At 37.2% G+C, this 27,260-nt stretch overlaps 6 protein-coding genes and 1 non-coding gene across 7 annotated transcripts; 3 read left to right on the top strand and 4 right to left on the bottom strand.

Annotated features, from left to right (window-relative positions):
* Window positions 1-14,581: 14,581 nt before the first annotated feature.
* Window positions 14,582-14,974, top strand: B0P05DRAFT_459400 (uncharacterized protein; the record flags this gene model as incomplete). The annotated part of the gene is made up of 2 exons (XM_051573989.1): window positions 14,582-14,634; window positions 14,677-14,974. Coding segments are annotated over 2 exons (351 nt in total), but the record flags the coding sequence as incomplete, so codon positions are not given.
* Window positions 14,975-15,223: 249 nt separating this feature from the next.
* B0P05DRAFT_92432 (histidyl-tRNA synthetase) lies at window positions 15,224-17,026 on the bottom strand. Its single transcript, XM_051583899.1, has 3 exons — window positions 16,805-17,026; window positions 16,753-16,760; window positions 15,224-16,709 (listed from the first exon to the last, which is right to left on the bottom strand). Exons 1-3 carry the CDS (start codon window positions 16,890-16,892, stop codon window positions 15,330-15,332), a joined length of 1,476 nt encoding a protein of 491 aa, XP_051439248.1. The 5' UTR covers window positions 16,893-17,026; the 3' UTR covers window positions 15,224-15,329.
* An 831-nt stretch (window positions 17,027-17,857) lies between these two features.
* B0P05DRAFT_567804 (uncharacterized protein) lies at window positions 17,858-18,406 on the top strand (the record flags this gene model as incomplete). Its single annotated transcript, XM_051581156.1, has 1 exon — window positions 17,858-18,406. The coding sequence occupies one exon, from the start codon at window positions 17,858-17,860 to the stop codon at window positions 18,404-18,406; it is 549 nt and encodes a 182-aa protein (XP_051439247.1).
* Window positions 18,407-19,165: 759 nt separating this feature from the next.
* Window positions 19,166-20,079, bottom strand: B0P05DRAFT_522103 (glutaredoxin-C6-like protein). Its single transcript, XM_051575938.1, has 3 exons — window positions 19,870-20,079; window positions 19,745-19,819; window positions 19,166-19,694 (listed from the first exon to the last, which is right to left on the bottom strand). Exons 1-3 carry the CDS (start codon window positions 19,982-19,984, stop codon window positions 19,546-19,548), a joined length of 339 nt encoding a protein of 112 aa, XP_051439246.1. The 5' UTR covers window positions 19,985-20,079; the 3' UTR covers window positions 19,166-19,545.
* Window positions 20,080-20,405: 326 nt separating this feature from the next.
* Window positions 20,406-23,106, top strand: B0P05DRAFT_633510 (uncharacterized protein). Its single transcript, XM_051583521.1, has 2 exons — window positions 20,406-21,580; window positions 21,630-23,106. Exons 1-2 carry the CDS (start codon window positions 20,468-20,470, stop codon window positions 22,968-22,970), a joined length of 2,454 nt encoding a protein of 817 aa, XP_051439245.1. The 5' UTR covers window positions 20,406-20,467; the 3' UTR covers window positions 22,971-23,106.
* On the bottom strand, window positions 23,071-24,651 carry B0P05DRAFT_522095 (GPI transamidase subunit PIG-U). The gene is made up of 6 exons (XM_051575937.1): window positions 24,425-24,651; window positions 24,316-24,380; window positions 23,758-24,266; window positions 23,558-23,701; window positions 23,382-23,506; window positions 23,071-23,334 (listed from the first exon to the last, which is right to left on the bottom strand). Exons 1-6 carry the CDS (start codon window positions 24,564-24,566, stop codon window positions 23,096-23,098), a joined length of 1,224 nt encoding a protein of 407 aa, XP_051439244.1. The 5' UTR covers window positions 24,567-24,651; the 3' UTR covers window positions 23,071-23,095.
* Window positions 24,652-25,301: 650 nt separating this feature from the next.
* Window positions 25,302-25,373, bottom strand: B0P05DRAFT_t6. The gene has a single exon. It is a non-coding gene; the product is annotated as a tRNA-Pro (tRNA).
* Window positions 25,374-27,260: the final 1,887 nt, after the last annotated feature.

Genomic DNA, 27,260 nt, shown 5'->3' with positions numbered 1-27,260 from the left:
TTATTGGATGCATGTTGTGAGTGATTTGAACATAATATATATTAAGATACCGGATAACATGCGAATGATAGAGGCCTGCGCCACAGGAACATGACTTAAGGTTATCTTCAGGTAACCAAACGAGTCACCATTAAATTAGACAAATGCACTTGAGATTAGTTCTAGGAAGTCTGAAAAAAAAAAGTATTGTTGGCACAGATAGAAAATAGCATAGTCATAGTTGAGCAAACTTCATTACAGCCTACTTGCACCAGACCTTTAGGGCTAGAGATGTCTCTGGTTCTGAAAGAGATTCAGAGGTATGACAAAATTGTTTTGTCGTGGGACAATTTTACCAGAGAGAATACGCTCAGTAGTGTCTTTCTCAGATACATTTAGTAAATTTCCATGTCGCTTAGGTGTCGCTTTGGTCGAGAAGAAATTGCAGAACTTTGCCAAAAAAACACGGCAAAAATTGTAAACATCAGAAGTCTTCGATGAGTATAATGGGTTTCTCTCAGAAATAAAAATCAAAAATAATAAAAATATTGACGGTTATGCCGACATAGCAAGTATACCATTTGTTTCTCAAAAAAAATATTCTTAGAAAAAAAATATTCTTAGAAAAAAAATATTCTTAGAAAAAAAAATATTCTTAGAAAAAAAATAAAACCACTACAAAATAAAACAAAAATGTTTTCTGTAGTGATAAAAAATAAAAAAAGTAGGAAATTTCTGATTTTCCTGTTTTGAATTAATAAAAAAGCTTGCGTCTCAATTTTTTTATTTTAAATTAATAAACAAATCTACCGGACAATGTTTCTACTGTTTTAGCTCAAAAAGAATATGACTGCCTGGTAGACTTGTTTTTTATTTTAAAGCAGAAAAATCGAAAAATAAGCTTTTTTTTTTTTAATTTTAAGCAGAAAAAGTACAAATTTTCTACTTTTTTTATTGTTTGTCATTGCAGAAAATGTTTTTGATTTATTTTAGAATAATGGTTTTAATTTTCAAAAAATATTTTTTTGAGTACGCAAATGGCATACTTGTAATTTCGGCATACCTGTTGATATTTTTATTATTTCTGGAAATGCCTTTTTTTTTCTGTAAGCCCATCGCACTGATCATAAAGGCCTGAGGTACATGAGTCTTTCCATAATTTCTTCCATCGCTCTAGTTACCTTTTTTTGTAGAGTTAGCACCACAGCGTAAACGATGGAAGATTTCTTACATTGAATGCAGAAATCTTCTATCAAAAATGAAAGTTTCTTTCGACTGATGGAAGAAAAATGCAATCGTCTACATTGTGGTGTATGGTTGCTATGGGCCTCTATGGGTATTATAATCACTCTGATGCAACAGGGAATCCGGTAAAAAAAATTAATAGTTAAGAGTATTCAAGAAAGAGCTCGAATTGTTGAAATTGTCAACTAGTAAGTGAACATGTTATTGATCTTTTTTTTTTTGTATTAAGTGATTACTTTATCTATCAAAATTGATTTACATATTGAAGAACTGATGTTCGGTCAAAAACAGATTGAATGGCGCTGATGGGTGCCATAACTCCTTGTCAAAGATGCATTTGTAGTGGTACCTCCAGAGCACAGTCAAACCATTTCCTAATATCTCTAAGGTCTTTGAGGGCAGCAGTTTGTTGGTTTCGTCTGCCAGCGAAGTAAGTGCTAGCCATAGATCACTAGGATTTTCAAATTGACGATCCAGTTGGACAGAAGTCAATACTTGTTGCCAGTATGACCATTTAACCGGGCAATCGACAAAAAAATGATAGCTACTTTCCTCTATCATACCACAAATACTACAAGCGGCGAAGTAAATGTAGTTGTTTTCCAAGAATGGATCTTGCCTTCACTGGCAATGCTATCATGCAGAAGTCGCCACCAGGGAGTGAAAGCCTTCATGTTCATTTCCAGTGACCAAAAGAGCTTCCATCGTAAAGGTGGTAGGCGTCGGGCGGGTGGTGTACGGTAAGGGATACCAATTTCAACCGGATCGCGTTGATCGCTCCAATATCTTCTAACAGAACCCGAAGTAGATTCAGGAACTATCTTGGGTTGTCGACGGCCGGAAGGCAGCGTCCAATGGTCAAGCGATGGAAGATAAGTGGTCATATCTGGGTATTGTGACGAAGAGGGCACCATAGGGCTAGGAGGAAAAAAGGCACATTTAGCTTGAACTGCTGTAGGCAAGACGCAGCTGATAGTGTCAGACGGAGAGGGCAAGAAAAGGGCATCAAAGATCCATATCAAAGATGTACGCCTGTAATTAATGAAGGATTAATGAGCCTCAAGCATACCGGTGGTAGCATTGTAGCAGACTAAATCTGACATCAAGAAGGGCCTTTTGACCGTGGGTACTGGTAGTGCAGAGCCTATTTTGGCCTGTATTACTATCGACAAAGGTAAGTCCAAAAACCAATGAGCAGGCCAAGAGCTAGATAGCTTCAAAGGTGGCAAACGCTCCAGGAGTTTCAGTAGCTGCATCATGGGTTTACAACGCTTGAAGGCTGCATGTAACAAGGTAGGAGCTACCAGTATAGGCAAAATTGAGGCATGACCAGTATTGATTTGAACAAAACGAAGCAGCCAAGGGGTAAGAAATTCACTTCTAACAGGCTCTTGAGAAATTCTTTTCATGTAGATCATCTGAAGTGTCAACGCCTGATCCTCCAGATCAACTAAACCGAGACCACCTTGTTTTTTTTGGTTTGCATATCGCTGCCCAACTGGGTTTATGCCAAAAAGGCATAGCTAAATCTCGCATCAGTCGTTTGATGGATGCTATCCAAGGAGAGGGTAATTGAATGACTCGCATAATATGCCGTAGACGGCTGAGAATTAGTACATTGACAGCCACAGCCATACCACGTACTGATAGATGCATTTTCCTTAGATTGTCTGTGTGTTGAAGAATTTTCAAGCGCAAGTCCTCAAGAAAGACGTCATATTGAGCAGGACTGGAGTAGAGAGGATAGCCTAACAAAGTAGCGGCAGTATCGGATGTTTGATCATGCCAAGAGATGCCAAACGAATTACAAATCGATATCCATTCTGCAAAAGGAAGTCCACTTAGAGAGACCATGACAGTTTTAGCCACATTCGTCTTCGCATTGGAGGCTTTGGAGGCTTTGGAGTACAAATCAAGAATGCGTAAAAGGTGAGGCCATTCAGCAGGCGAGGACAGAAAAACTTCCAAATCATCAGCATAGGCAAGTAATTTGATAGGAGGCGACGATACTAGACGATCAGACATATTCAGAGGCTTAGGTTGATATCGAGCGGCTGTGCCTAAGACCGGTGTTGATAGGCCTTTGATGCTCGAGTCAGCTAGAATATATCGCAATAAAGGCTCATAGGCTAAATTGAACAGCAAAGGCGAGAGAGGGTCACCTTGACGCAACCCACGTGCTTGCACAATAGGAGAGCCAAGCCAACCATTTATAGAGATTTTGATTTTCGTCTCAAAAAAAACAATCGAGTCAGGCTATCAATGAAGACGGATGGAAAACCAAATCGTTGAAGGACCAGTCGCAGATATTCTGGGTGTATTCGATCATAGGCTTTCTCAGCATCCAACAGAACTGCAACCTCAGGATCCAAAGACTTGTTTTCCCGAAGAGTTGTCATGAGCATATGGTTAATTCATCCGTTATCTGATATTAGTCGGCCAGGAAGAAAGCCAGTTTGATATGAATTTATCAGTTTGGGCAGCAGCTCATTGAGACGATTGGCCATTAGCTTGGTGAAAATCTTTGCATCTACATTTATCAGTGATAAAGGTCGCCAATTCTTCAGTAAAGTAGGATCTCCTTTTTTGTATAGCAGTATCAATCTTGTATGTTGCTGGGAGGACGAAAAAGATCCATGAAAGGCATCCTGTATGATAGCCAACAGAAGATATGAGAACTCCTTGAAACGAGGGCAAAGATATTTGTACAACTCAAATGGCAGACCATCTAGTCCTGGGCTTTTAGACAAAGGACTATGTTTGATAATAGCCACTAATTCGTCCATAGTTGGCGGCTCCATGAGTGACTCTTGATCAAAGGTAGAGAGAGTACTGTCCCTAGGGATAGAGTGAATCAATTGAGTAGCTGCATCGTAGTCTATTGGATCCGGTGTATACAGCGAGGAGTAGAAGTGATGGGCTTCTTGAAGTATATCCTCAATATCGTGAACCATTGCACTGCTATCGGATTTTTGTAGACATGTGATTGTTTGCTTTGTTTGGCGAGTTTTTAAGACCTGAGGAAGAAGACAGCTCAGGACTAGGAAGGAAAAAATGCATCCAGTTTGAGGTGCCGCATGCAGCATGCAGCTGACAGTGTCAGACGGAGAGGACAAGAAACGGGCATCAAAGATCCGTGTCAAAAATTCAGACCTGTGCTTAATGGAAGAGTGATGAACTTCAAGCAGATCTGCAGTAGCGTTGCAACAAAATATATCTGACACTAAGAAGGACTGTTTGACGGTGAAGAGTGGTAATGTAGAGCTTGTTTTGGCTTGTAATACTAACGACACAGTCAGAAATAGAAACCAATGAGCAGGCCATGATAATGAAAGCTCTAAAGGTGGCAAACGCTTCAGGAGCTTCAGTAGTTGCATGATGGATGTACAAAGCTTGAGAGAATCTCTTCAGAATATTTGATACTTCTAAACTCCACCAACATTTATGCCGACATAGCAAGTATGCCATTTGTGTACTCAAAAAAATAGTTTTAGAAAAAATAAAGATCACTGCCTTAAAATAATGGCAAGAAATAAAATTCCTGATTCTCCTATTCTAAATTAATAAAAAGGCATGGTTTTCAATTTTTCTGTTTTGAATAAATAAACGTGTTTACCGGATAGTAATTTCAGTGTTTTGGCTTAAAGAAAAGATTACTGGTTGGTAGACTCGTTTTTTATTTCAAAACAGAAAAATTGAAAAACAAGCTTTTTCTAAAATTTTAAGCAGAAAAAGTAGAGTTTCTAGTTTTTTTTTATTTTTTGTCATTACAGAAAATGGTTTTGATTTGTTTTAGAGTAATGGATTTAATTTTAAATAATTATTTTTTAGAAAATATTTTTTTTAGTATACAAATGGCATACTTGTAATTTCGGCATAACTGCCAGTATTTTTCTTATTTTTGAAAATGCTCTTTTTTTGTAGAATTATCACGAAGGCCTAAGCAATGAGTCTTCTATGACTCCATGCTTACGCTCTAGTGATAATTCTACAAAAAAAGAGCATTTTCAAAAATAAGAAAAATACTGGCAGTTATGCCGAAATTACAAGTATGCCATTTGTATACTAAAAAAAATATTTTCTAAAAAATAATTATTTAAAATTAAATCCATTACTCTAAAACAAATCAAAACCATTTTCTGTAATGACAAAAAATAAAAAAAAACTAGAAACTCTACTTTTTCTGCTTAAAATTTTAGAAAAAGCTTGTTTTTCAATTTTTCTGTTTTGAAATAAAAAACGAGTCTACCAACCAGTAATCTTTTCTTTAAGCCAAAACACTGAAATTACTATCCGGTAAACACGTTTATTTATTCAAAACAGAAAAATTGAAAACCATGCCTTTTTATTAATTTAGAATAGGAGAATCAGGAATTTTATTTCTTGCCATTATTTTAAGGCAGTGATCTTTATTTTTTCTAAAACTATTTTTTTTGAGTACACAAATGGCATACTTGCTATGTCGGCATAAATGTTGGTGGAGTTTAGAAGTATCAAATATTCTGAAGAGATTCTCTCAAGCTTTGTACATCCATCATGCAACTACTGAAGCTCCTGAAGCGTTTGCCACCTTTAGAGCTTTCATTATCATGGCCTGCTCATTGGTTTCTATTTCTGACTGTGTCGTTAGTATTACAAGCCAAAACAAGCTCTACATTACCACTCTTCACCGTCAAACAGTCCTTCTTAGTGTCAGATATATTTTGTTGCAACGCTACTGCAGATCTGCTTGAAGTTCATCACTCTTCCATTAAGCACAGGTCTGAATTTTTGACACGGATCTTTGATGCCCGTTTCTTGTCCTCTCCGTCTGACACTGTCAGCTGCATGCTGCATGCGGCACCTCAAACTGGATGCATTTTTTCCTTCCTAGTCCTGAGCTGTCTTCTTCCTCAGGTCTTAAAAACTCGCCAAACAAAGCAAACAATCACATGTCTACAAAAATCCGATAGCAGTGCAATGGTTCACGATATTGAGGATATACTTCAAGAAGCCCATCACTTCTACTCCTCGCTGTATACACCGGATCCAATAGACTACGATGCAGCTACTCAATTGATTCACTCTATCCCTAGGGACAGTACTCTCTCTACCTTTGATCAAGAGTCACTCATGGAGCCGCCAACTATGGACGAATTAGTGGCTATTATCAAACATAGTCCTTTGTCTAAAAGCCCAGGACTAGATGGTCTGCCATTTGAGTTGTACAAATATCTTTGCCCTCGTTTCAAGGAGTTCTCATATCTTCTGTTGGCTATCATACAGGATGCCTTTCATGGATCTTTTTCGTCCTCCCAGCAACATACAAGATTGATACTGCTATACAAAAAAGGAGATCCTACTTTACTGAAGAATTGGCGACCTTTATCACTGATAAATGTAGATGCAAAGATTTTCACCAAGCTAATGGCCAATCGTCTCAATGAGCTGCTGCCCAAACTGATAAATTCATATCAAACTGGCTTTCTTCCTGGCCGACTAATATCAGATAACGGATGAATTAACCATATGCTCATGACAACTCTTCGGGAAAACAAGTCTTTGGATCCTGAGGTTGCAGTTCTGTTGGATGCTGAGAAAGCCTATGATCGAATACACCCAGAATATCTGCGACTGGTCCTTCAACGATTTGGTTTTCCATCCGTCTTCATTGATAGCCTGACTCGATTGTTTTTTTTGAGACGAAAATCAAAATCTCTATAAATGGTTGGCTTGGCTCTCCTATTGTGCAAGCACGTGGGTTGCGTCAAGGTGACCCTCTCTCGCCTTTGCTGTTCAATTTAGCCTATGAGCCTTTATTGCGATATATTCTAGCTGACTCGAGCATCAAAGGCCTATCAACACCGGTCTTAGGCACAGCCGCTCGATATCAACCTAAGCCTCTGAATATGTCTGATCGTCTAGTATCGTCGCCTCCTATCAAATTACTTGCCTATGCTGATGATTTGGAAGTTTTTCTGTCCTCGCCTGCTGAATGGCCTCACCTTTTACGCATTCTTGATTTGTACTCCAAAGCCTCCAAAGCCTCCAATGCGAAGACGAATGTGGCTAAAACTGTCATGGTCTCTCTAAGTGGACTTCCTTTTGCAGAATGGATATCGATTTGTAATTCGTTTGGCATCTCTTGGCATGATCAAACATCCGATACTGCCGCTACTTTGTTAGGCTATCCTCTCTACTCCAGTCCTGCTCAATATGACGTCTTTCTTGAGGACTTGCGCTTGAAAATTCTTCAACACACAGACAATCTAAGGAAAATGCATCTATCAGTACGTGGTATGGCTGTGGCTGTCAATGTACTAATTCTCAGCCGTCTACGGCATATTATGCGAGTCATTCAATTACCCTCTCCTTGGATAGCATCCATCAAACGACTGATGCGAGATTTAGCTATGCCTTTTTGGCATAAACCCAGTTGGGCAGCGATATGCAAACCAAAAAAAAACAAGGTGGTCTCGGTTTAGTTGATCTGGAGGATCAGGCGTTGACACTTCAGATGATCTACATGAAAAGAATTTCTCAAGAGCCTGTTAGAAGTGAATTTCTTACCCCTTGGCTGCTTCGTTTTGTTCAAATCAATACTGGTCATGCCTCAATTTTGCCTATACTGGTAGCTCCTACCTTGTTACATGCAGCCTTCAAGCGTTGTAAACCCATGATGCAGCTACTGAAACTCCTGGAGCGTTTGCCACCTTTGAAGCTATCTAGCTCTTGGCCTGCTCATTGGTTTTTGGACTTACCTTTGTCGATAGTAATACAGGCCAAAATAGGCTCTGCACTACCAGTACCCACGGTCAAAAGGCCCTTCTTGATGTCAGATTTAGTCTGCTACAATGCTACCACCGGTATGCTTGAGGCTCATTAATCCTTCATTAATTACAGGCGTACATCTTTGATATGGATCTTTGATGCCCTTTTCTTGCCCTCTCCGTCTGACACTATCAGCTGCGTCTTGCCTACAGCAGTTCAAGCTAAATGTGCCTTTTTTCCTCCTAGCCCTATGGTGCCCTCTTCGTCACAATACCCAGATATGACCACTTATCTTCCATCGCTTGACCATTGGACGCTGCCTTCCGGCCGTCGACAACTCAAGATAGTTCTTGAATCTACTTCGGGTTCTGTTAGAAGATATTGGAGCGATCAACGCGACCCGGTTGAAATTGGTATCCCTTACCGTACACCACCCGCCCGACGCCTACCACCTTCACGATGGAAGCTCTTTTGGTCATTGGAAATGAATATGAAGGCTTTCACTCCCTGGTGGCGACTTCTGCATGATAGCATTGCCAATGGAGGCAAGATCCATTCTTGGAAAGCAACTACATTTACTTCGTCCGCTTGTAGTATTTGTGGTATGATAGAGGAAAGTAGCTATCATTTTTTTGTCGATTGCCCGGTTAAATGGTCATACTGGCAACAAGTATTGACTTCTGTCCAACTGGATCGTCAATTTGAAAATCCTAGTGATCTATGGCTAGCACTTACTTCGCTGGCGGACGAAGCCAACAAACTGCTGCCCTCAAAGACCTTAGAGATATTAGGAAATGGTTTGACTGTGCTCTGGAGGTACCACTACAAATGCATCTTTGACAAGGAGTTATGGCACCCATCAGCGCCATTCAATCTGTTTTTGACCGAACATCAGTTCTTCAATATGTAGATCAATTTTGATAAATAAAGTAATCACTTAATAAAAAAAAAAAAAAAAAAAAAAAAAAAAAAAAAAAAACTGAGTTGTCTTCTTCCTCACAATAAACTGATGTGGTCAGTTATCCTCTATGACATTCCCTTTCATCCCACCACAATCCTTAGGTCCACCCGCAATTTTCTCAATTCTTTAATTGACGAGAATCACTTACACAATCGCCTATAGTTAAATCCTTTTCTGTCTCTTTCCCTATGTACCTGTTTAAATTGCGACTACTCCTTGATAGGCTTTCATCCTAGTTTATGTAGTGCAAAATAATAATAATAATAAAATAATAAAATGATATTTTGATATAATATTTTTATAAAAAGTTTAATATTTTGGTGACAATTTTAGTATTTCTATAACAGTTTGATACCTTTATGAAAATTTCATTAAATGAAGAAAATAAAAAAAAAATAAAAAAAATAAAAAAAATAAAAAAAATAAAAAAAATAAAAAAATAAAAAAAATAAAAAAAATAAAAAAATAAAAAAATAAAAAAAATAAAAAAAATAAAAAAAATATGATAATTTTTCGACAATATAATTTTTTATAGGTTCATCACGTTTATGAAAATTTTTTGTTATGCCTTTAATTGCTTTAGCTGTTTTTTTTTTGTTGATATATAGTAAGAGAGAAAAAAAAAATTCTACGAAATATTGAAGCATTTCGTTCTAAAGAAATTGTATTTGAAATTACTTACATGTTAAGAAAACCATTTTATAGTAAACAATATTTCAGAATCTTTATATGTAAGCTAGAGAATAGTTTGTTTTCTTGTAGGAGAAAAGAAGTAATAGAAAAAATTATCTGTTTGTGTACCTTTCAGATATAAGGCTGCATTGAAAGTTGTGCAATCAAAGATTAGGCACAATAGCTTACGTTTGTACACCTACTGATTGGCTGGTCTATTCAAGCTAGTTCTCCAAGGTGTTTAAAAGGCGATTTATCGAGATGTACTGCTAGTGTGTCAAGGCTGTCACTCCTTGGTTCTGCTCTGTTTTTGTTGGTAAGCTCCGCGATGACCAGGGTTTATTCTACTTATAGTGGTTTCCTAGGTGTCTACAAGGTTCTTTATCAAAGCATACTGCTGTTCTAAGGCTTTCTCTTAGCTTTGACTCTCTTTGGTGTTTTGGAGGATATTTATTGAAGGCTTGGCAAGTTTTCGTAGTTTATGTTTACTTTTTCGAGCCTTCTTGTTTCTGTTTGCGAGTTTGATCAGCCCTTGTTTAGACAAGGGAAGGCTTTAAAAAGATTTAATCACTATAATCAAATAAACAACATATTTGTGTTGTCTATGTCTTTCTCCTTTCAACTTTTACTTCTTTTTTGTTGTCTTTGCGTTGCATCTGCCGAGATAGTTGACCCCCCTTTCTTCGTTTATACTTTATATTCTATTTGTGTTTTATCAACCCTAAAGAAGGTAAGGTAAGGGTTTTTTTAGTCTTTACAAATATTGTATTGCTGATTAATCAACAGCTTATATCTTTTCTTTTTTTCTTACCACCATGCTCAATGCTGCTTCGACTACCAGGTATCTGTTGAGCTTAGTGCTTGTTCTTCTTGTTTCTTTGACTGATAAAAAGATTGATTGCGTCTTTAATACGATCCATGGCAGAGTTTCTTGCTTCACAGTTAACGCATATCTTTAACTAAATCTGGTGCTTTCGCACTGTTCATTTATCTTCTGTTATTGACGCAAACACTCCTAAGTAAGATCCACATGTGCAGTCCGCTTATATAACGGCTTTATTTGCTCAAGTCTGTTGTTTTATTACTTTCTCTCATCTTCAGTGCGAATTGAGCAGAGTTCATTTCACTTGTCAAACTATGGTGATGTTGTCTTTAATACGCTACAAATTATTACGTTTTGCTTTCGTATACTTGATGTGTGGCTGCTAGTTTCTTTATTTCTTCATTCTTCTTCTTTGCTTCGACTTGATCAAAACGTGATTATGATCTTTAACTATTGGAAAAGAGAAAAAGAAAAAAGCTCATAAAAACAAAGTACACTTAATACGCAAGGTAAAAAGAGAACCAGAATTTGAAGCAATAAACCCTCCTTTTGCAAAAAAAACAAAAAAAAACAAAAAAAAACAAAAAAAAACAAAAAAAAACAAAAAAAACAAAAAAAACAAAAAAAAACAAAAAAAACAAAAAAAAAAAAAAAACAAAAAAAAAACAAAAAAAACAAACAAAATATATATATATATATATATATTATTAGTCGTGTCCAAAACTGTTATTCTTGACCTCAAAAGTGCCAAGTAGCATTAAATGTTTTTTTCATTTACATTTCTCCCATCAAATGGTATAAGAATAAGTGCCAGCTTACTAAGCAGTATCTACTGAAAAGAGCCCTTTTTGTACTCATTACAGTGTATCACGAACTTTGAGTACAGGTTTGAAGGCAATGCTCAAGTCAAGTCGAAGTTTTCGTCTTAGCAAACTCAATTTCTTTTTGCTAGAAGTATCTAGAAGTGTTCTCGGCTCATTTCGGTTGGATCAAACCTACATTGAGATCAATCTGATATTCAGAAAATTTTCGATGAACTTTTTTTTTTTTCATCTTCACGAACCTCTTGGGATCCCTATGGGCCAGAAAAACAAATCTCACTCGACAGCCAACTCAATGGTATTATTCAATTTCTAGTATAAAACAAGCATGTTTTATATGAACAAATGGACTGTTTTGATAGTCTGATTGTCGAGCAATGACAAATCAAAGAATAGCTTGTTTAAGCTGTGTTTTGGGCATTTTTGCTCTATATGCCATATAGAGCCTGTTAGCAATGGAACTATTAAATATATGATATAGTCTCTGACGTACAAAAGAACATGCAAGAGTGAAAATAGAAGCATTTCATAATGCAAACATGGAGGTAAACGGACATAGGACATACAGGTTGTCATTTGGCGGAGATTCAAATAAAACAACTGCAGTTCTTCCGGCCGCATCAAAATCGAGCTTTTTTTGTCCCTCACTCGATCACTGACTCAACTGGCGGATATCCATGCCTCACGCAATCTTTCTGTTGCTGGTAGAGCTACAGTTGCCAGTTCACTTTTGTTGTCTAAATGCTGGTATATTTTGCGAGTGATCCCTACCGCTTAAGCAATCCTTAATGCCATTCGAACTGTTGTTACTTCTTTTGTCAACCGGCAAATCTTTCCTCGCATTAGTTGGTAAACGATGACTGCACCAAAGTGGAATGGTGGCCTTGGAATTCTTGACTTGTTTTCTCAGCAGAAATCACTATATTACCATTGGCTTCATCCTTTTTTGTGTCCTCAAGCTGAACGCTCTCTGGTACAAGGCTTCCTAGCAGCACATACCCGTGATTTGCTTCAGACTAAACATCTTCTCTTGGGTCTGCTCTTTCTTTGTTCTCGGCTAGGCTAACTCAGGCAGTTGGCAAGTAACACTGTCACAATGTGCTGCCAGACAATGGATGCTATTCCTAGGAAACAGTACTCATACATGCCAAACCCTATCGAACGCCTTTTATTGCCATTACGCTCAATTTTTTTGCCATCTAACACCTTTGACTTGCCTCTCAAGTTACGCACAGTAGCAGTTTCCTATCTATATGAGTACCATCCACAGGGTCACTATTTGGCACCAATGCCAGTTTCTTCCTTTCCCCTGGATATCCGTCGTAGTGTCAGAAAATATCTTCAAGTAGTGAATCAAAGTCATTGTCAACTGGAATCATTCTTTGGTCAATGCATTGTTCGTACTTCATTAGACTTATACAACCCTGTGCATATTTCTGCAATCCAGCGGTCTCTTGGTTTCTTTTCTTTTGTGTGTATGTTGAAACTGCCTTTTGACAATAAAAATTCCATTGCCCTCAAAAATGGTGGCTGTACTTTCCGTAAGGTCATCACACAAGCTGCCTTGTCTGATATCATTGCCCGGCAAGAAGTTTCTTCTGCTGCTTGGAAGTACTTTTGGCGCATACCTATCACAACATTGCAGAGAAATGTGATGTATCGATTTCTGATTCACAAGATTCCCACTCGCTTGCTTCTATCAAAGGTTTTTCCTGCTCGCTTCCCTACTGCTGCCTGCATTTTGTGTGGTGATCAGGAGACTGTGTACCATTTCTTCTTTCGCTGTCCCCAAAAATCTCCGTTCTGGGATGCCTTGATCAGGGAATTTTTATGGCCAGGCACCTCTCTGGATCTAGTCTCTGATGCACTTGCATCGTTCAATTTTTTTCGGATTCGAGCTCAAACAAACTGTCCTCTTTCAATAGCCATGGCAACCTTGATCGGTCTCTCTGAAATCTGGAAGGCCCATTGGGATCATACCATGCAGAACCAACCATTCCATTATATCTCTGTTCTTCACAGCGCTCGCTATCAAATTAAGCGTATAGCTACTGAAAATGACCTTTCATCTTGAGAGGTCTTTTCTCGCAATAGCTGCTCTTTTTTTTTCTCGGTTTCTTTTTTTTTTTTTTGAAATTGTAGTACCCTTTTTGTTTCTTTTAATCCTCTTATAATAAATAATTGTCGAGCACCACTTTTAGTGGGTCCCTCTCGACACCACTAATACGTGCGGCAAATAAAATCATTAAAAAAAGTCGAGCTTTTGCTTAGAACTACATAAAGACGCAGTTATTGGGCTTTGGTGTAGCCATAAAAGTTGTAGATATTTGTTCTTCGAGTCTATTGATGTAAAAAAAAATATCAAATATGCTGATAGAATATTGAGCAAATACCCAGAAACGTTTACAAGGTTTTGCGTCTATATCTCATTATTTCTATAGTACATCTAGTAAACAAACACATTTGTCATAAACTAGAGCCTCTGATGCTCATTTTGAGTATTTAAGCCTGTTGATAGCTTCATTTTTCGTCTTGTGATGTCAGAAAGAAGATCAAGAGTTGTCAAAAATAAGGTTTTTCATGAATAGTACCCTTTGGATCAGAGGTCAAAATGACCATTTTCTACAAGTTGCTTTCTTTTTTTGACCCAAATCGACTTGAAAGGTACCATGGGTGTTTGTGGACATCGCTTGAAGGTGTTCATAAATCCTAGCAATGCATACATATATTTTATAGTTATGTAATGTCCTGCACTCATCTGTTTTCTTCTTAATAATTGCCGTCCCAATATTAGTCAAGTTTATGCATTCAATGTCATCTTCATGGTTTAATGAGTAAATCATCTCATCATGCATATTCACATCTCATGAAAAATATCTATCTATACTATGTTTTTGGTAGTATTTCTCTTTGATTTGATTACTGGGTATTTTAAGAGAAAGCCAAGATTATTTATTTTGAAGATGAAGCATAATCTACTGCATAATGATACGTAAAATAAAAGCAGAATATACATCGTAATGATCTGACGAATTTTACTTGATTATTTTTGAATGTAGTCTCTCTCTTTTTCTTTCTCTCTATTAGCCAGTATTACCCTATAGAATTTTAAGTTATGTTGCATTGATTTGCACTGTTATTAGTAAAACAATAAACTCTCTCTTTTTTTTCTTGACTCTTCTACTATGGAATTTCAACAGAATAAAATTAGATGTCCCGTCATAGTTACCTATCATTCTCTCTCTGTATGTGATATAAATAATGGCGTGCTTTGTTAAAAAGGTCACGGCACACTCCTTTGTGTTTCTTTCCTTTTTTCTTATACGCGATATGTCTGATCTAACTCACCTTTTGTTTTGGATAGACCAAGAACCAGTGGAAAGGTAATACTTTAATACCAAAATACTGTTTCTCATACTTTGTAGTGAAGTGGAAATCTACTTACCAGCAGACACACCTATCCAAAGACCTTCTGCCAAAGTACTGCACCAGATGCAAAAAGCGAGACAAATCAAACACAACAGAGAAACAAGAAGATTAAAGACAGTGTATTATGAAAGACTAAAGGCCATCAAACGAGACTTGGCAAAAGGTGTACAGCGTCACCTGTTGCCTAAGTTTCCCAGTACACCTAGTAAAATTGACATTCTATCAGGCACAGAATTTATCAATCAGAATCAAAAACAGATAGTCGAACTCTTGAATTTTGCTCGGTCAGTCAAGACAAATCAAATCGAACCTTCTCAGACAGAGAAGACTAACAAAGAAATGAAGGATCACATCAAACAATTACAAGCACAAAAAGAATATCAACACTCTTTAGAGGTAAAACTTGTGTATAGAATAAACATGTTTACCAAAATATGATTAGGAAGGATATAATACCAAAGTAAACGAAATGGATGAAGAATACAATCAAATTATGGCAGACATCTCAAAGAGATATAAAGAAAAATGGCAGCATGAAGAAGAAGGCATTCATACATCGCCTACGCCACCTTTACCACCACGCGTATCTCAACATAATCCTCGTACTTTTTTACCAGAGTATCGTACACAGACCTAAATATGCTTTATTTTAATGTGCTATGGTTGTTATTTTTTGTTTTAACTCGGTTATCATGTCTTTTCTGTTGAATAAAGAACCACCGCCTTGCTCTATATCTTTGTTTCTCATGTCTTTAATTCTCACTTGACCATGATTGAGTTCATCTTGACCAATAATGACAGCAAACGGAATATGTTCCTTTTCACAGGCAACCCATTGTTTTTCTAATTTGGGCTTATTTTTCTGCATAAATGAAGCTTGAATCCCAGCATCCCATAATTCTCGAACCAGTTCCATTCTCTCTTTTAAAAGACCATCGCCTACAGAAATCACATAGACTTGTGTCTTATTACTCTTGATATCAGATAGTTTCTGCCTTGACATCAAGATAGAAAACAGACGTTCAACACCAATAGAGACACCCACACAGGGAATCGTTTTGGGTTTGCCTGCCTTATTTGTGCCTGAGAACATGCCTACCAGATGATCGTATCGACCGCCGGCAGCAATCGATCCAACACCTTCTGTCTTCTCTGCCACTGCTTCATAGATAATGCCTGTGTAATAGTCTAGTCCACGTGCTAGACTCAAGTCGAGTTTGACACGGTCATGTATATTGTAAATAGCCAAGAATTCAAGCAGGAGTTTAAGATCAGCAATGCCTTGAGCAGCACCTGCATGGCTCATTAATCGACTGTCTTGTTCTAATCTAGCCAGCAGTGTATCTGTATCTTGATCTTGAAATCGCTGAATATAATCTCCTATTTGATCTGCTATTAAGGGATCTAATCCTTTCTCTAAAGTCATTTCCTGCTTGACTTGCTCCCATTCTAATTTGTCTAGTTTATCTACAGCAGAAGAAATTGTTCTGATCTTGTCTGAGGGTACACCACATACTTGAAATAGACCATCTAAAATCTGACGGTGATTCAGTTTGATATGGAACGGAATCTTGACTTGATCCAATGTATCGCACAAAACTTTTAAGACTTCTGCATCAGGAATCAAAGGGTCATAGACACCAGCAATATCAAAGTCGCATTGATAGAATTCACGCAAACGACCTTTGGTCATAATGGGTTGATCACGTCGATACACTTTGGCAATCTGATAACGCTTGATTTGTTGTGCTTCTTTTTTACCTTGCATAGCCAAATATCTTGCAAAGGGCACAGTCAAATCATACCGAAGCGAGCATGCTTCTCCTCCTTGATCTGCTAAATCATAAATCAGTTTACTGTCTTCACCATATTTGCCACTGAGAATATCTCGCATTTCAAACACAGGTGTGTCAATGGTCACTGCACCATGTCTTTCAAATATACGAGTGATTGTAGTAAATAAATCTTGTCGAACTGCCATTTCTTTCTCATTATAATCACGTGTGCCTTTGGGTGTCTTTAATTGAAACTAGTAAAGTATTGAATAATAAGTTTATGGTCTTGTAACTTACGCTTTTATCTAAAGAAAAGAATTAGATCTTGGCTATAGTCAGATAGGTATACCTTGCTTTGTATGAACTAAACAAGTTGTAGTATAAACTGTCCTTGTTGGCTTAAAGTAACGAGTCAAAGAAAACGAGTGTCGAAGCATTAAAAAAGAAAAAGAAAAAATTGTAGGGGGGAGGTTGTTGGTTTAAACTCAATATATGACACTCGAAAAGTAAAGTCGCTGATGTTGATAGTAGCTTTCATAAGTAGATGTCGCTCTGGTGGCAGACCAGATGTTGCGTCTTTCTGGGATATATAAAGTGCACTAGAATTATTCGCCTCGGAATGTCTTCTCTTACCACGATCACACCGGAGTCTTCATCATAGTGAGTGCTCAATTTTTATACAAAGATCGAAAAGAAACTGTTGTTGATGAGCTCGGCAGACTCAAGCCTGTGCATTATAGTGTTGACAAGGAGCAATTTTATCTTATCAAACGCAAATCATCGTACTATCAATGCTCTTTATATATATATATATATATATATCAGATACATTCTGATTACCACTACAATATGTCTTTGCACTACAACAATTGATATATTTACTTTATTATGATTATTTTTTTTTTTAAAAAAAAGTGGTGCTGTCATGCATTACTCAAAATGCAGGGCACAGAAACAATGTCGGTTCTTGCTGGCATCAATCAAAGAGTAAATAGTAGGACAAGTCGGACGACACTTCTTTTTTCATAATTCTCCTAAAACGCTCTATTGATAAAAAAAAAAAAAAAAAAAAAAAAAATAGCGTGTTCTGGCTTCTGATGTTCAGTGATGCGTCGATAACAGGGATACAATTATACTGAAATCTTTCGCGGAAAGCTTTGGCTTATTAGACAAATAATACATAGTTAGTCGATACACTTCAATTATTAACGGCCGCCATCTTGCAGCGGATTGAGAACGTCTGCAATCAGAATTGGATCTTCTAAAGAAATCCGAAGAATTTAAGTTGTATTGATTGGAAAAGATCCTGCTCGACGTTGATATCGAATGCATGGAATACGTCCATGACGCCGCTCAATAAGCAATGTGAGCACTTTCCTCGTCTTGTACAGTAAACAATACTATGATATTCACCTGTACAACTTCTACACCATCCACTTCATACCATACCACCACCATTTCTACAGCAAATGATACCACAGTAGATACTAGTGCTGCAGAAACTGTCGTAGCTACTGCTACTATAACAGAAGATGCTGAGAAACTGGCCCCATTAATTCCATGGGTTTTTAAGAGCGTGAATTTGACAGAGTTATTCACAAAATTCCAGAAAGCCGTTCAACGAATATCGACCGACCGCTTGTGCTTCATCAAATCATCCATACACAAGCTTTTGGCCTTGTCCAACATCTTTCTTTTATGCCCTAGCCTATACATCCCGTTATGCATCAATATTTTTACTGAAGACGTTCTTTCCGACCTTAACAAAGAACTGTTGACTGAATGTATGGACTTCAGCCAGGATATGAGTAATGACACATGTATGAAACTAAGCCGAATAATTGACGATGTGGAATCAAATAGACTTTCAAAGGGCGGTGCCGAGATTGATCTTTTGAACGATCTTTGGTGTGGGGCATTAAAACTGGATAACCCATTGCGAAGAGTATGATAGTGGTGGAAGACGCTTTGTGATTTTGCTAAAAACTTTAATAGAATATGCAAACTGCCTCTGAAGCCCGTCAAGGATAAGAAATCTCTTCGCGAATGTGAACTTTTTACCATGTATTATGATTCCATTTTGTCTGCCTTGTTTTCCGATTCTGACAAAAACATCTTGTTGCGATAGTCGAATGTCACAAGTGATGAAAGCGGGGAAATACGCTTTGATGCCACTATTTCCGAGATATGCCAGCGTGATTCTGGACCAAGTCGTAGGTATGGCGAAGCCAAGTTGACGCGCTCCACACCCGATAAACATGCTCTATGTCTCGATCTCCTGCGTTTAGCGACGTTAGTTAAGGATACTATTGATATGAACAAGCTACAGGCTGCTCTGACTTTTCAAATCAACGCGCTTAATCATGCAAAAAAATTGGTCGGCTCGCGTTTCCATACCCATTGGAAGAATTAGCATCTTTCATCAATTCGAAGAACATTCGTACCTTACTGATGGTAACTGAAGCATTTTGGCGTTTACGTCAACCTGTGAATGATGAAGAATTATGAAAAACGAAGTGTCGTCCGACTTGTCCTACTATTTACTCTTTGATTGATGCCAGCAAGAACCGACATTGTTTCTGTGCCCTGCATTTTGAGTAATGCATGACAGCACCACTTTTTTTTAAAAAAAAAAAATAATCATAATAAAGTAAATATATCAATTGTTGTAGTGCAAAGACATATTGTAGTGGTAATCAGAATGTATCTGATATATATATATATATATATATATAAAGAGCATTGATAGTACGATGATTTGCGTTTGATAAGATAAAATTGCTCCTTGTCAACACTATAATGCACAGGCTTGAGTCTGCCGAGCTCATCAACAACAGTTTCTTTTCGATCTTTGTATAAAAATTGAGCACTCACTATGATGAAGACTCCGGTGTGATCGTGGTAAGAGAAGACATTCCGAGGCGAATAATTCTAGTGCACTTTATATATCCCAGAAAGACGCAACATCTGGTCTGCCACCAGAGCGACATCTACTTATGAAAGCTACTATCAAGTCTTTCTCTTGCAAGACATCAAACTCAACATCAGCGACTTTACTTTTTGAAATAAGCGTATTTACATGATGATAATTTATTGAAGTAGCTTTTGAAGTTTACCAGAAGACTTGGCAGCAAAAAGATCATCACAACCACCTACATGTTGTTGATTGATAAAGATATTGGGAACAGTACGTTGACCAGTCTTTTCGGCAAGATATTGTTGAATAGCAGCACCATTGGCTAATATAATGTTTGTAATCCTATACTTTGCAACCAAAAAAAAAACTTACCTTCATTATCGAGTTCGATAACAAAGAATTCAAGACCGAGTTCTTTAAGCAAATTCTTTGCCTTGACACAGTAAGCTATTTATCAAGAGATAAGTTTTATAACGCGTTAAATTATATCACTTTACGGCAGTAAGATTTAGAGAACACAGCAATCTTGTTGCTCTTGATGACTTCTTCGACAAGTTGTTCGACCTTGGACATTTCTTCTGGAGATAATTGTTTAGAGGATAAAGAACCCATTTTGGATAGAAAAGCGACAATAAAAAGACGCTTTTATAAAAACTCTTTTCGGCCCGGAATGCGTCGAAATGATGTCATGCACATGTGTTGCAATGTGACTCAATAAGGACGGAGCTAATCGGGTCTATAGGAGGGAGGCAGTATTCTCTTTTTTTCTCTCTCTCTCTCTCTTCTTTTTTTTAGTCATCATTACCATTGTTTGTATCAATTTTAGGCATATAGTATGATGTATATTGAATCAAGATGACTTATTCATTATATAAATCAATTCTACAATTTTCATTCTCCTGTAATTCGATCTGATAATCAGTCGTTGATATTCAATCCTACTAAATTGATCCTTATATGCTTCATCCATGACCAAATTGAGTTTAAAATCAATCCAATAAAAGTTCAGTTGTTTTTATTGTTAAAAACCACCCCAGTTTTTTTTTTCTTTTTTCTTTGCTGTGGAAATTTTTTTTCTTTTAAGAAAAGAGTAGGATGTCTACTTTACACATGTTCGGCGATGTTGCTGCCTCAAAGCACTCTTTGAGACGCAATTCAGCCCCTAGTATGGACGACTCTTATTTCAGTACTTTAAGCACAAGTAGTAGTAGTAGTAGTAGCAGCAATATGTTTTCTTCTGTTGAGACAACAGTAGCCTCACCTATTCCTTCACCTTCTGTTTCTTCTGCTGCTAGAACACACCAACATCGCTTGAATGCTGCACAAGAACAAAGAACTTACCGAGACAGTTGTCAGCGTCTTTTGTCTCACATTAGTTCTGTTGTTGGTATCTGTCAAGAACTCAAGACATCCAACCAAACCAAATTTCCTATCTTTTACCCCTTGACAACTAAACCCAGCATGACTCGTTCTCAGACATTGGACAGTAGCCAAGTATTGGATGCTATGCGCCGTTCATCTGTCACTGAAGCAGACACATTTGCTCAACAATTAGAAAACCACCGTCTGTTGTCTCAAGAGACTAAGGACCTCAACATTTTATCCTTGGACTTAAAGATGGGTCATGGCCATCATGATCTGATCAACACTTTGGAAAGCAAGTCTATTTCCAACTTGTTGAATGATCGTCTTGACCAAAGCATGCGTCATTTGGATAAACTCCATACCCGTGTGGCTGACACTTCTTCCAAAGTGCTTGTGACGGGTGACTTGAATTCTGGTAAATCGACTTTTGTGAATGCCTTGTTGAAGCGTGAACTCTTGCCTGCTGATCAACAACCTTGTACTAGTGTATTCTGTGAAGTCTTGGACGCCATGTTGAATGACGGCCTTGAACAAGTGCATGCTATTCCTGTCGTTAAGAAATACAATCGCCTTGATCCTGATACATACCATGTTATTGAGATGCGTCATCTCTACAAGGTCATTACAGAAGACTATGAGCAATACAAGATGCTCAAGATTTATGCTAATGATGCCAGAACCACACAAGAGTCCTTGTTACATAATGGTGTGGTTGATATTGCCTTGATTGATTCTCCCGGTTTAAATACCGACTCAGTCAAGACGACAGCTGTCTTTGCTCGTCAAGAAGAAATTGATGTAGTTGTGTTTGTTGTGAGTGCTGAAAACCATTTCACTCTTTCTGTAAGTATTCAAACAGACTGAAGCTATGTTACTGACTCCTGTATGTTAGGGTAAAGAATTCTTGTGGAATGCTGCCAATGAAAAGACACATATCTTTATTGTTGTGAATCGATTTGATTCTATTCGTGACAAGGATCGTTGCAAGCGTTTGATTTTAGAACAGATTCGTCAATTATCGCCTGCTACGTATGCTGATGCAGATGACCTGGTCCACTTTGTCAGTGCTGGCAATGTTGACTTGGAACCTGGATCTCGTAAATTGGATGCACCTGATTTTGCTCGTCTTGAACAACGTTTGCGTGCATTTGTGTTGGAGAACCGTACGAAGTCTAAATTGTTGCCTGCCAAGAACTACTTGGTCAATCTTCTGATGGACATCCATGTCTTGTCTGAGGCCAACCGCAAAAAGGCTTCTGATGCTTATGCTAATGCTACAATGGAGCTAGAAAAGGATTTACCTGCCTATCAACAACTGCTGCGTGTACGTGATCGCGTATTAGACCAAGTTGAAAAGACAGCTGAAGTAGCTGTATCTGCTATTCAGATGCATGCAACCAACAAACTCAACCAAGCTGTTGAAAACGTAGGCCATGCTATCAACACCATTGAGTATCCTGGTATCTTGTTGATTTGGCAATACGCTCAAGATATTGCTGATTCTATGGTACAGAAACTCCTGAAGGACGTACATCAAGAAGAAGCACATGCACGTCAAGAGACAGCTGTTTGTCTTGAGCGCCTTCACCGTATGGGCACTGAAAACTTGGGTGCTTATCCATTAGCTGCTGATGTGAACAAGATGTGCCTCAAGAACCGTGATCGACGTGTGACCATCTCGGTTGAACCCACTGATTTCTTTGATTTGGTCTTGGATGATAAATTATCAGGGGCTGCTCTCTCGATGGGTGCTGCTGCTATGGTGGGTGGTCGTATGCTAGGCTTCAGAGATGCTGTCTCTAGTATCTGGAGTGTGTCCAACATGATGGGCAACACTAACATGCGTCGTTGGGTTGCACCTGTTGTAGGTGTAGCCAGTGTTGGTTTCTTTGTCTATGTGGTATCTGATATGCGCTATGCTGTTGAACGTAAATTGCTCAAGAAATTCAAGCAAGCTGTGCGCGACACAGGCTATGTTGAAGGACAGAGTCACCGTATTGCTCGCGAAAGTCGTAAAGTACTTCGTGTTGAAGGCTGGGAAATTCAAAACCGTATTCAAAAGGCTATTGAAGAAAAAGAAAAGAAGCGATCTGATACTGAAGAAGAAGCTGTTGTGTCCAAAGAAACAGCTGAATACTTTGCTTCAATCTTGAACAAGTCAGATTTTTTGCTTGAAAAGATTCAACTTGTATCTACAGATCCTCATCATTTAATGATCAAGGATGCTTCCTAAATCTTTACTTATATTCCCTCTTCTCTTCTTTAAACGCATGCCCATTCTTTCTTTCTTTCTCTCTTTTTCTCTTTCTCTTTCTATTTCATATTCATATCATCTTCTTTTATCATTAAATATTATATTTATTTATGAATAACTTGCTTTCCTATCGTTTCTGGGTGTTGAACATCGTATTCTCTTCGAAGAGCAGCATAAACCAAATCAATCAACAACATCACTTGTCCAAGATTATAGACGAGTGTAATGGCATAAAAGAAGTTGGCATTACCACTACCTGCATAAATCCATAAATGCCAAAAGATAGGTGCTAATACAGAAGCATATAAAAACAAGTTGAATATCAGAAATCCATAGCGACAATCTAATTATCATGAGTTAGAGTTGCTTATAAAGCTTGTTTGTACTTGCATTTCAAGAGTTCGTCATGAACAGGCACAAGGGCTAAATAAAGAGCAGCATCACCAGCAGAAGGATAACTTTTGAAAATGGCCATTATGCCACATAATACAGTCACTGCAAAAATAGGCTGATGGCTAACAAGAATACATGAGCTTCAAAGTGAAATTGAACACTGAGTCATTTACCGTAACTTGATACAGATAGGTGCTGTAAAGATAAATGTATGGAACTGAAATACAACCATAAAAAACGATCTAAACTGATCAAAGATTTCTATGAAAAAGTACCAAAACATGCCTACATTAGGTGTCAAATCAGACACAAAGATACTTGGTTTTTTTTTTTTTTCAAATCAGTCCTGTCTCTTTTTTGTCAACACACTTACATGATACCATAAGTAGCATGAATGAAATCCCATGATCCTGTCAAGATCCAAGATAAGCCAAGTAAAGCAGCAAGAGAAGCACAAAAGAAACTGACAGGTCTAGGTGATTGAAGCAAAATGAGAAATGCAGGCACAAGCATCACGGGATACAGACTAAGATAGGAAGCTAATGCAATCCAAAACATGGTAGGTTTGGATTTCTGCTTTAGACTACTGAGCAAGGCCATTACGATACTCAAATTAGTAAAGATCAAGGTTGACTTTGCAGTACAGGATAAAATGCTGAGCGGATTTAGCAAGTACAAGGCGGCTACTGTATCAGGCGAGATAGGGACTGTATCCTTTGTTTCCACCTGAAGTTTGGGTTGTGATTGGTCGCGTTTTTGTTTGATTTGTGTGATTGAAGCAAGAGCATAAGCAATAAGGATGTCTATGATGCTATAGAGAACAGGAACAGTAAAACTAGGCAATGTCATGAGGAATGAAAACAGACATAATAAAAGTGGTGGCTATGCATACAACAAAGTGAGACAAGTGCTTGTGTAGATCGATCGGTACCTGATGAAACACGCCACCATCATAAGGAGGCACATTATTGTTGTATAGATATATACCTTCTGTCACTATCAAAATGTTAACAATGGAAGCAATAAAGAGTTGTCATTACATCGTTTGTAACTTGTCACGGGTGTAGCTAGTTCTACGCGCTGAACAAGTGTGTTTGCTACTGGGGGAATACTAAATACGACCAGTCGGATAGCTATCGCTGTAGCATAAATCAGTTTTGAATTTTTGGATAAAGAAAGCATAGTGTCAAAAGAGAGAAAAAGAGACAAAAATGGCAGTACATGCAAAACGGAAAGATACTCAGTTACACGAACAATTTCTCAGGAATAACTAAAGAGTGCATTTACGTCAATTGGATAGTTAAATGTAAATAGAAACAGTAAGATTCTTGTTTAATTTACGTTACTTCATCACTGGGGATTGGGATTGATATCTGCAATGCTCAAGCAATTTATCTAGCGATCTATCTCTTGTATCTGAAAAAAGAAAGAAAGACTACATATATGGAGTGAATTCTGGATCTTGGTTTGCTTGAACAAGTGAGATTTACTTGGCTTTGGTGATTACAAGGTTCAATCAATGCTCTTATCATAATCAAGAGGAAAGCAGGTTATTTTTCAGGTATGAAACTGTATTACCAACATGAATCAAGCTTTTTCTTTTTCTTTGTCGTTTCATAAAAATACTTTATGCAATATCTTTGCTTAAATACCATACAATGGTGCTCAAATCTTTTAAAAAATTAAGTATTCTCTGACGTGCTATATCTTGGTATACATACTCAGAATGACATAAAACTTTCTTTTAGCCTACCCATTGTTGTATTTCAGTCGCTTGCGTTGTTTGTACTCTTCTTCTTGCATCGCTTTAAATTTTTTTTGCAGAACATCTTATGTACGTTACTGATCTAAAAATCAAATGTTGTCTTATGACAATATCCATTCAAAAAAAAAAAAATTAATTGGCAAAACAAAAGAGGGTTTCTCCGGGAATCGAACCCGGGACCTCTCGCACCCTAAGCGAGAATTATACCACTAAACCAAGAAACCGTAGATGTTTTGTCATGTGTGCATGTTTATTTTAAATCACGTTTTTGCTCTCTTTCGCGATTTTTCTGGTAATTTTATTATGTTAACAAATTTTCAAATTGGAATGGTACATGTCTCTGATGTTTCTTAAAGTACATACAAAGTTTGGTATGATTTGGTCTAGGTCTGATTGTACAATGGTGTTCCAAAGGTTTCAGCCAATGGTTCTGTCTTCTGTTAGACCCAATCAGATTCGAGTCAAAACTACTGATCGGTGTGTCAATTGTTGGTCTGGGTCTCAATTGTTGTACTTTTTGGTTCCTTATTTGTCCTACTTCTTCCGTATTTTGCTTCATGATATTTTGCTGTGATTTAATTGTGTATTTTATTTTATTTTTTTTGTTTATTATATTTGACAGTTCATCTCAGTTTGAATCTGTTGAATTTTATAATTTAATTGTATTAATTGTTCTCCTGTTTGACATTTCAAACGTGATTGCTTTTGGGCAAGTTTGATCTGTTCTAGATTAATGACAAGCAATTGTCTTTGTAGAAATTTATTCTAAAGAAAGTATAAAAGCTTAAAGAACTTTAGAAGGAATAAAAAATAAAAGGAAATTAATCTTAATAATCGAAAACTTTTTTTTATAAATTTTCTTTTACATATATCTTCATTGTCTTTTGAAGGAACTGTGCCTAAGGTTATAATCTCTCTATTTGTGTCTATCTCTCTATAATTACAATAGTCTTTACAGTCTTCTGTTGTTAATTATTGGTTTATCTCTTTTATTTGTTGGTCTCGTCGTTCAAGGTAAACACAAAGGGAAAAAGAGAGGGTTGTCAGTTTTATTAAAAGTGCAGTAATAATATTTATTTAAAGTAATTTGTATCATGTGATTTTGTTAAACCTCACAGGACAATCGCGAGATATCTTCTTTGTTCCAATTAAGTGCACGAGTTATACTGTTGTATACACAGCATTATTCATCCCTTCTTACACTAGTTATGCCTTAAAAGACCAAGTATTAATGCCATGTATAGATATATCTTTCAATCACAGTTTTATCCGCAGCTTCGATGGATGTCTTCTATCTTAGTTTCAACACGCTAAAGATCAGACCATCACATAATCACAAATTGACATCTGCATCAATACCAATGGTAGACGAGGTCTGTGCCCTGATCATGTACCCAGTTCTTGTGTACCTTAATCCACTCAACCGATTAGCTAGTGTATACACACTCAGTCCCAAATTAAGGATAATCAATTATCATACAAACAGTATAAATACAATACAAAATATAACCTTTAATAAAGCAGACTTCTTTTGGCCGTTTTGGTTCTAATCGACTTATTAATTTGACCATTTTATTAGTGATTATATCACAGGTTTAAAGAGATAACTAAAAAAAAAAAGAATCGAAAGAGAAAACTCTACAAAATTGAAAGTGCAACAAATTGGCAAGGAATGCATTGATCTGTGCTACTACTACTTGAATCATTAAATCGTATTATACACCTCAACACTACAAACGTATCAGTTTTTCTTTGATCAGTAAAATAATATGGGCTCCCCAACATTGGTTAACTTCACGTAACTGTAATAAAGTCTTCAATTAGAGGTAAACAGCGTCATCAAAGTTTGGGAAGAAATGCTACGTATGCTTAAATAATAAAATAAAATGAGTTTTTGATCTTCTAGGTTACGATGAAGCCGTATATTGGCTAGCCTTAAACACCTCCGATACAGATAAACCTATAGGTTTTAGTATAAAAGAAAAGTATAAACAAACAATGGATTCATAGAGAGTAAGTTTAGGAAATCAATATAGAATTTGCTTGATACTCTCTATAGGGTTCATTACCTAATCAATACTGCCTTATAAGTGTTGTATGGCAGTAATACA

The sequence above is a fragment of the Gilbertella persicaria genome (genome assembly GCF_025201335.1).
Source record: "Gilbertella persicaria strain CBS 190.32 chromosome Unknown B0P05scaffold_2, whole genome shotgun sequence".
In the NCBI taxonomy this organism is placed as follows: Eukaryota; Fungi; Mucoromycota; class Mucoromycetes; order Mucorales; family Choanephoraceae; genus Gilbertella; species Gilbertella persicaria.
Note: the sequence above shows the minus strand (reverse complement) of the source record. Positions and strands in the feature narration are given on the sequence as shown.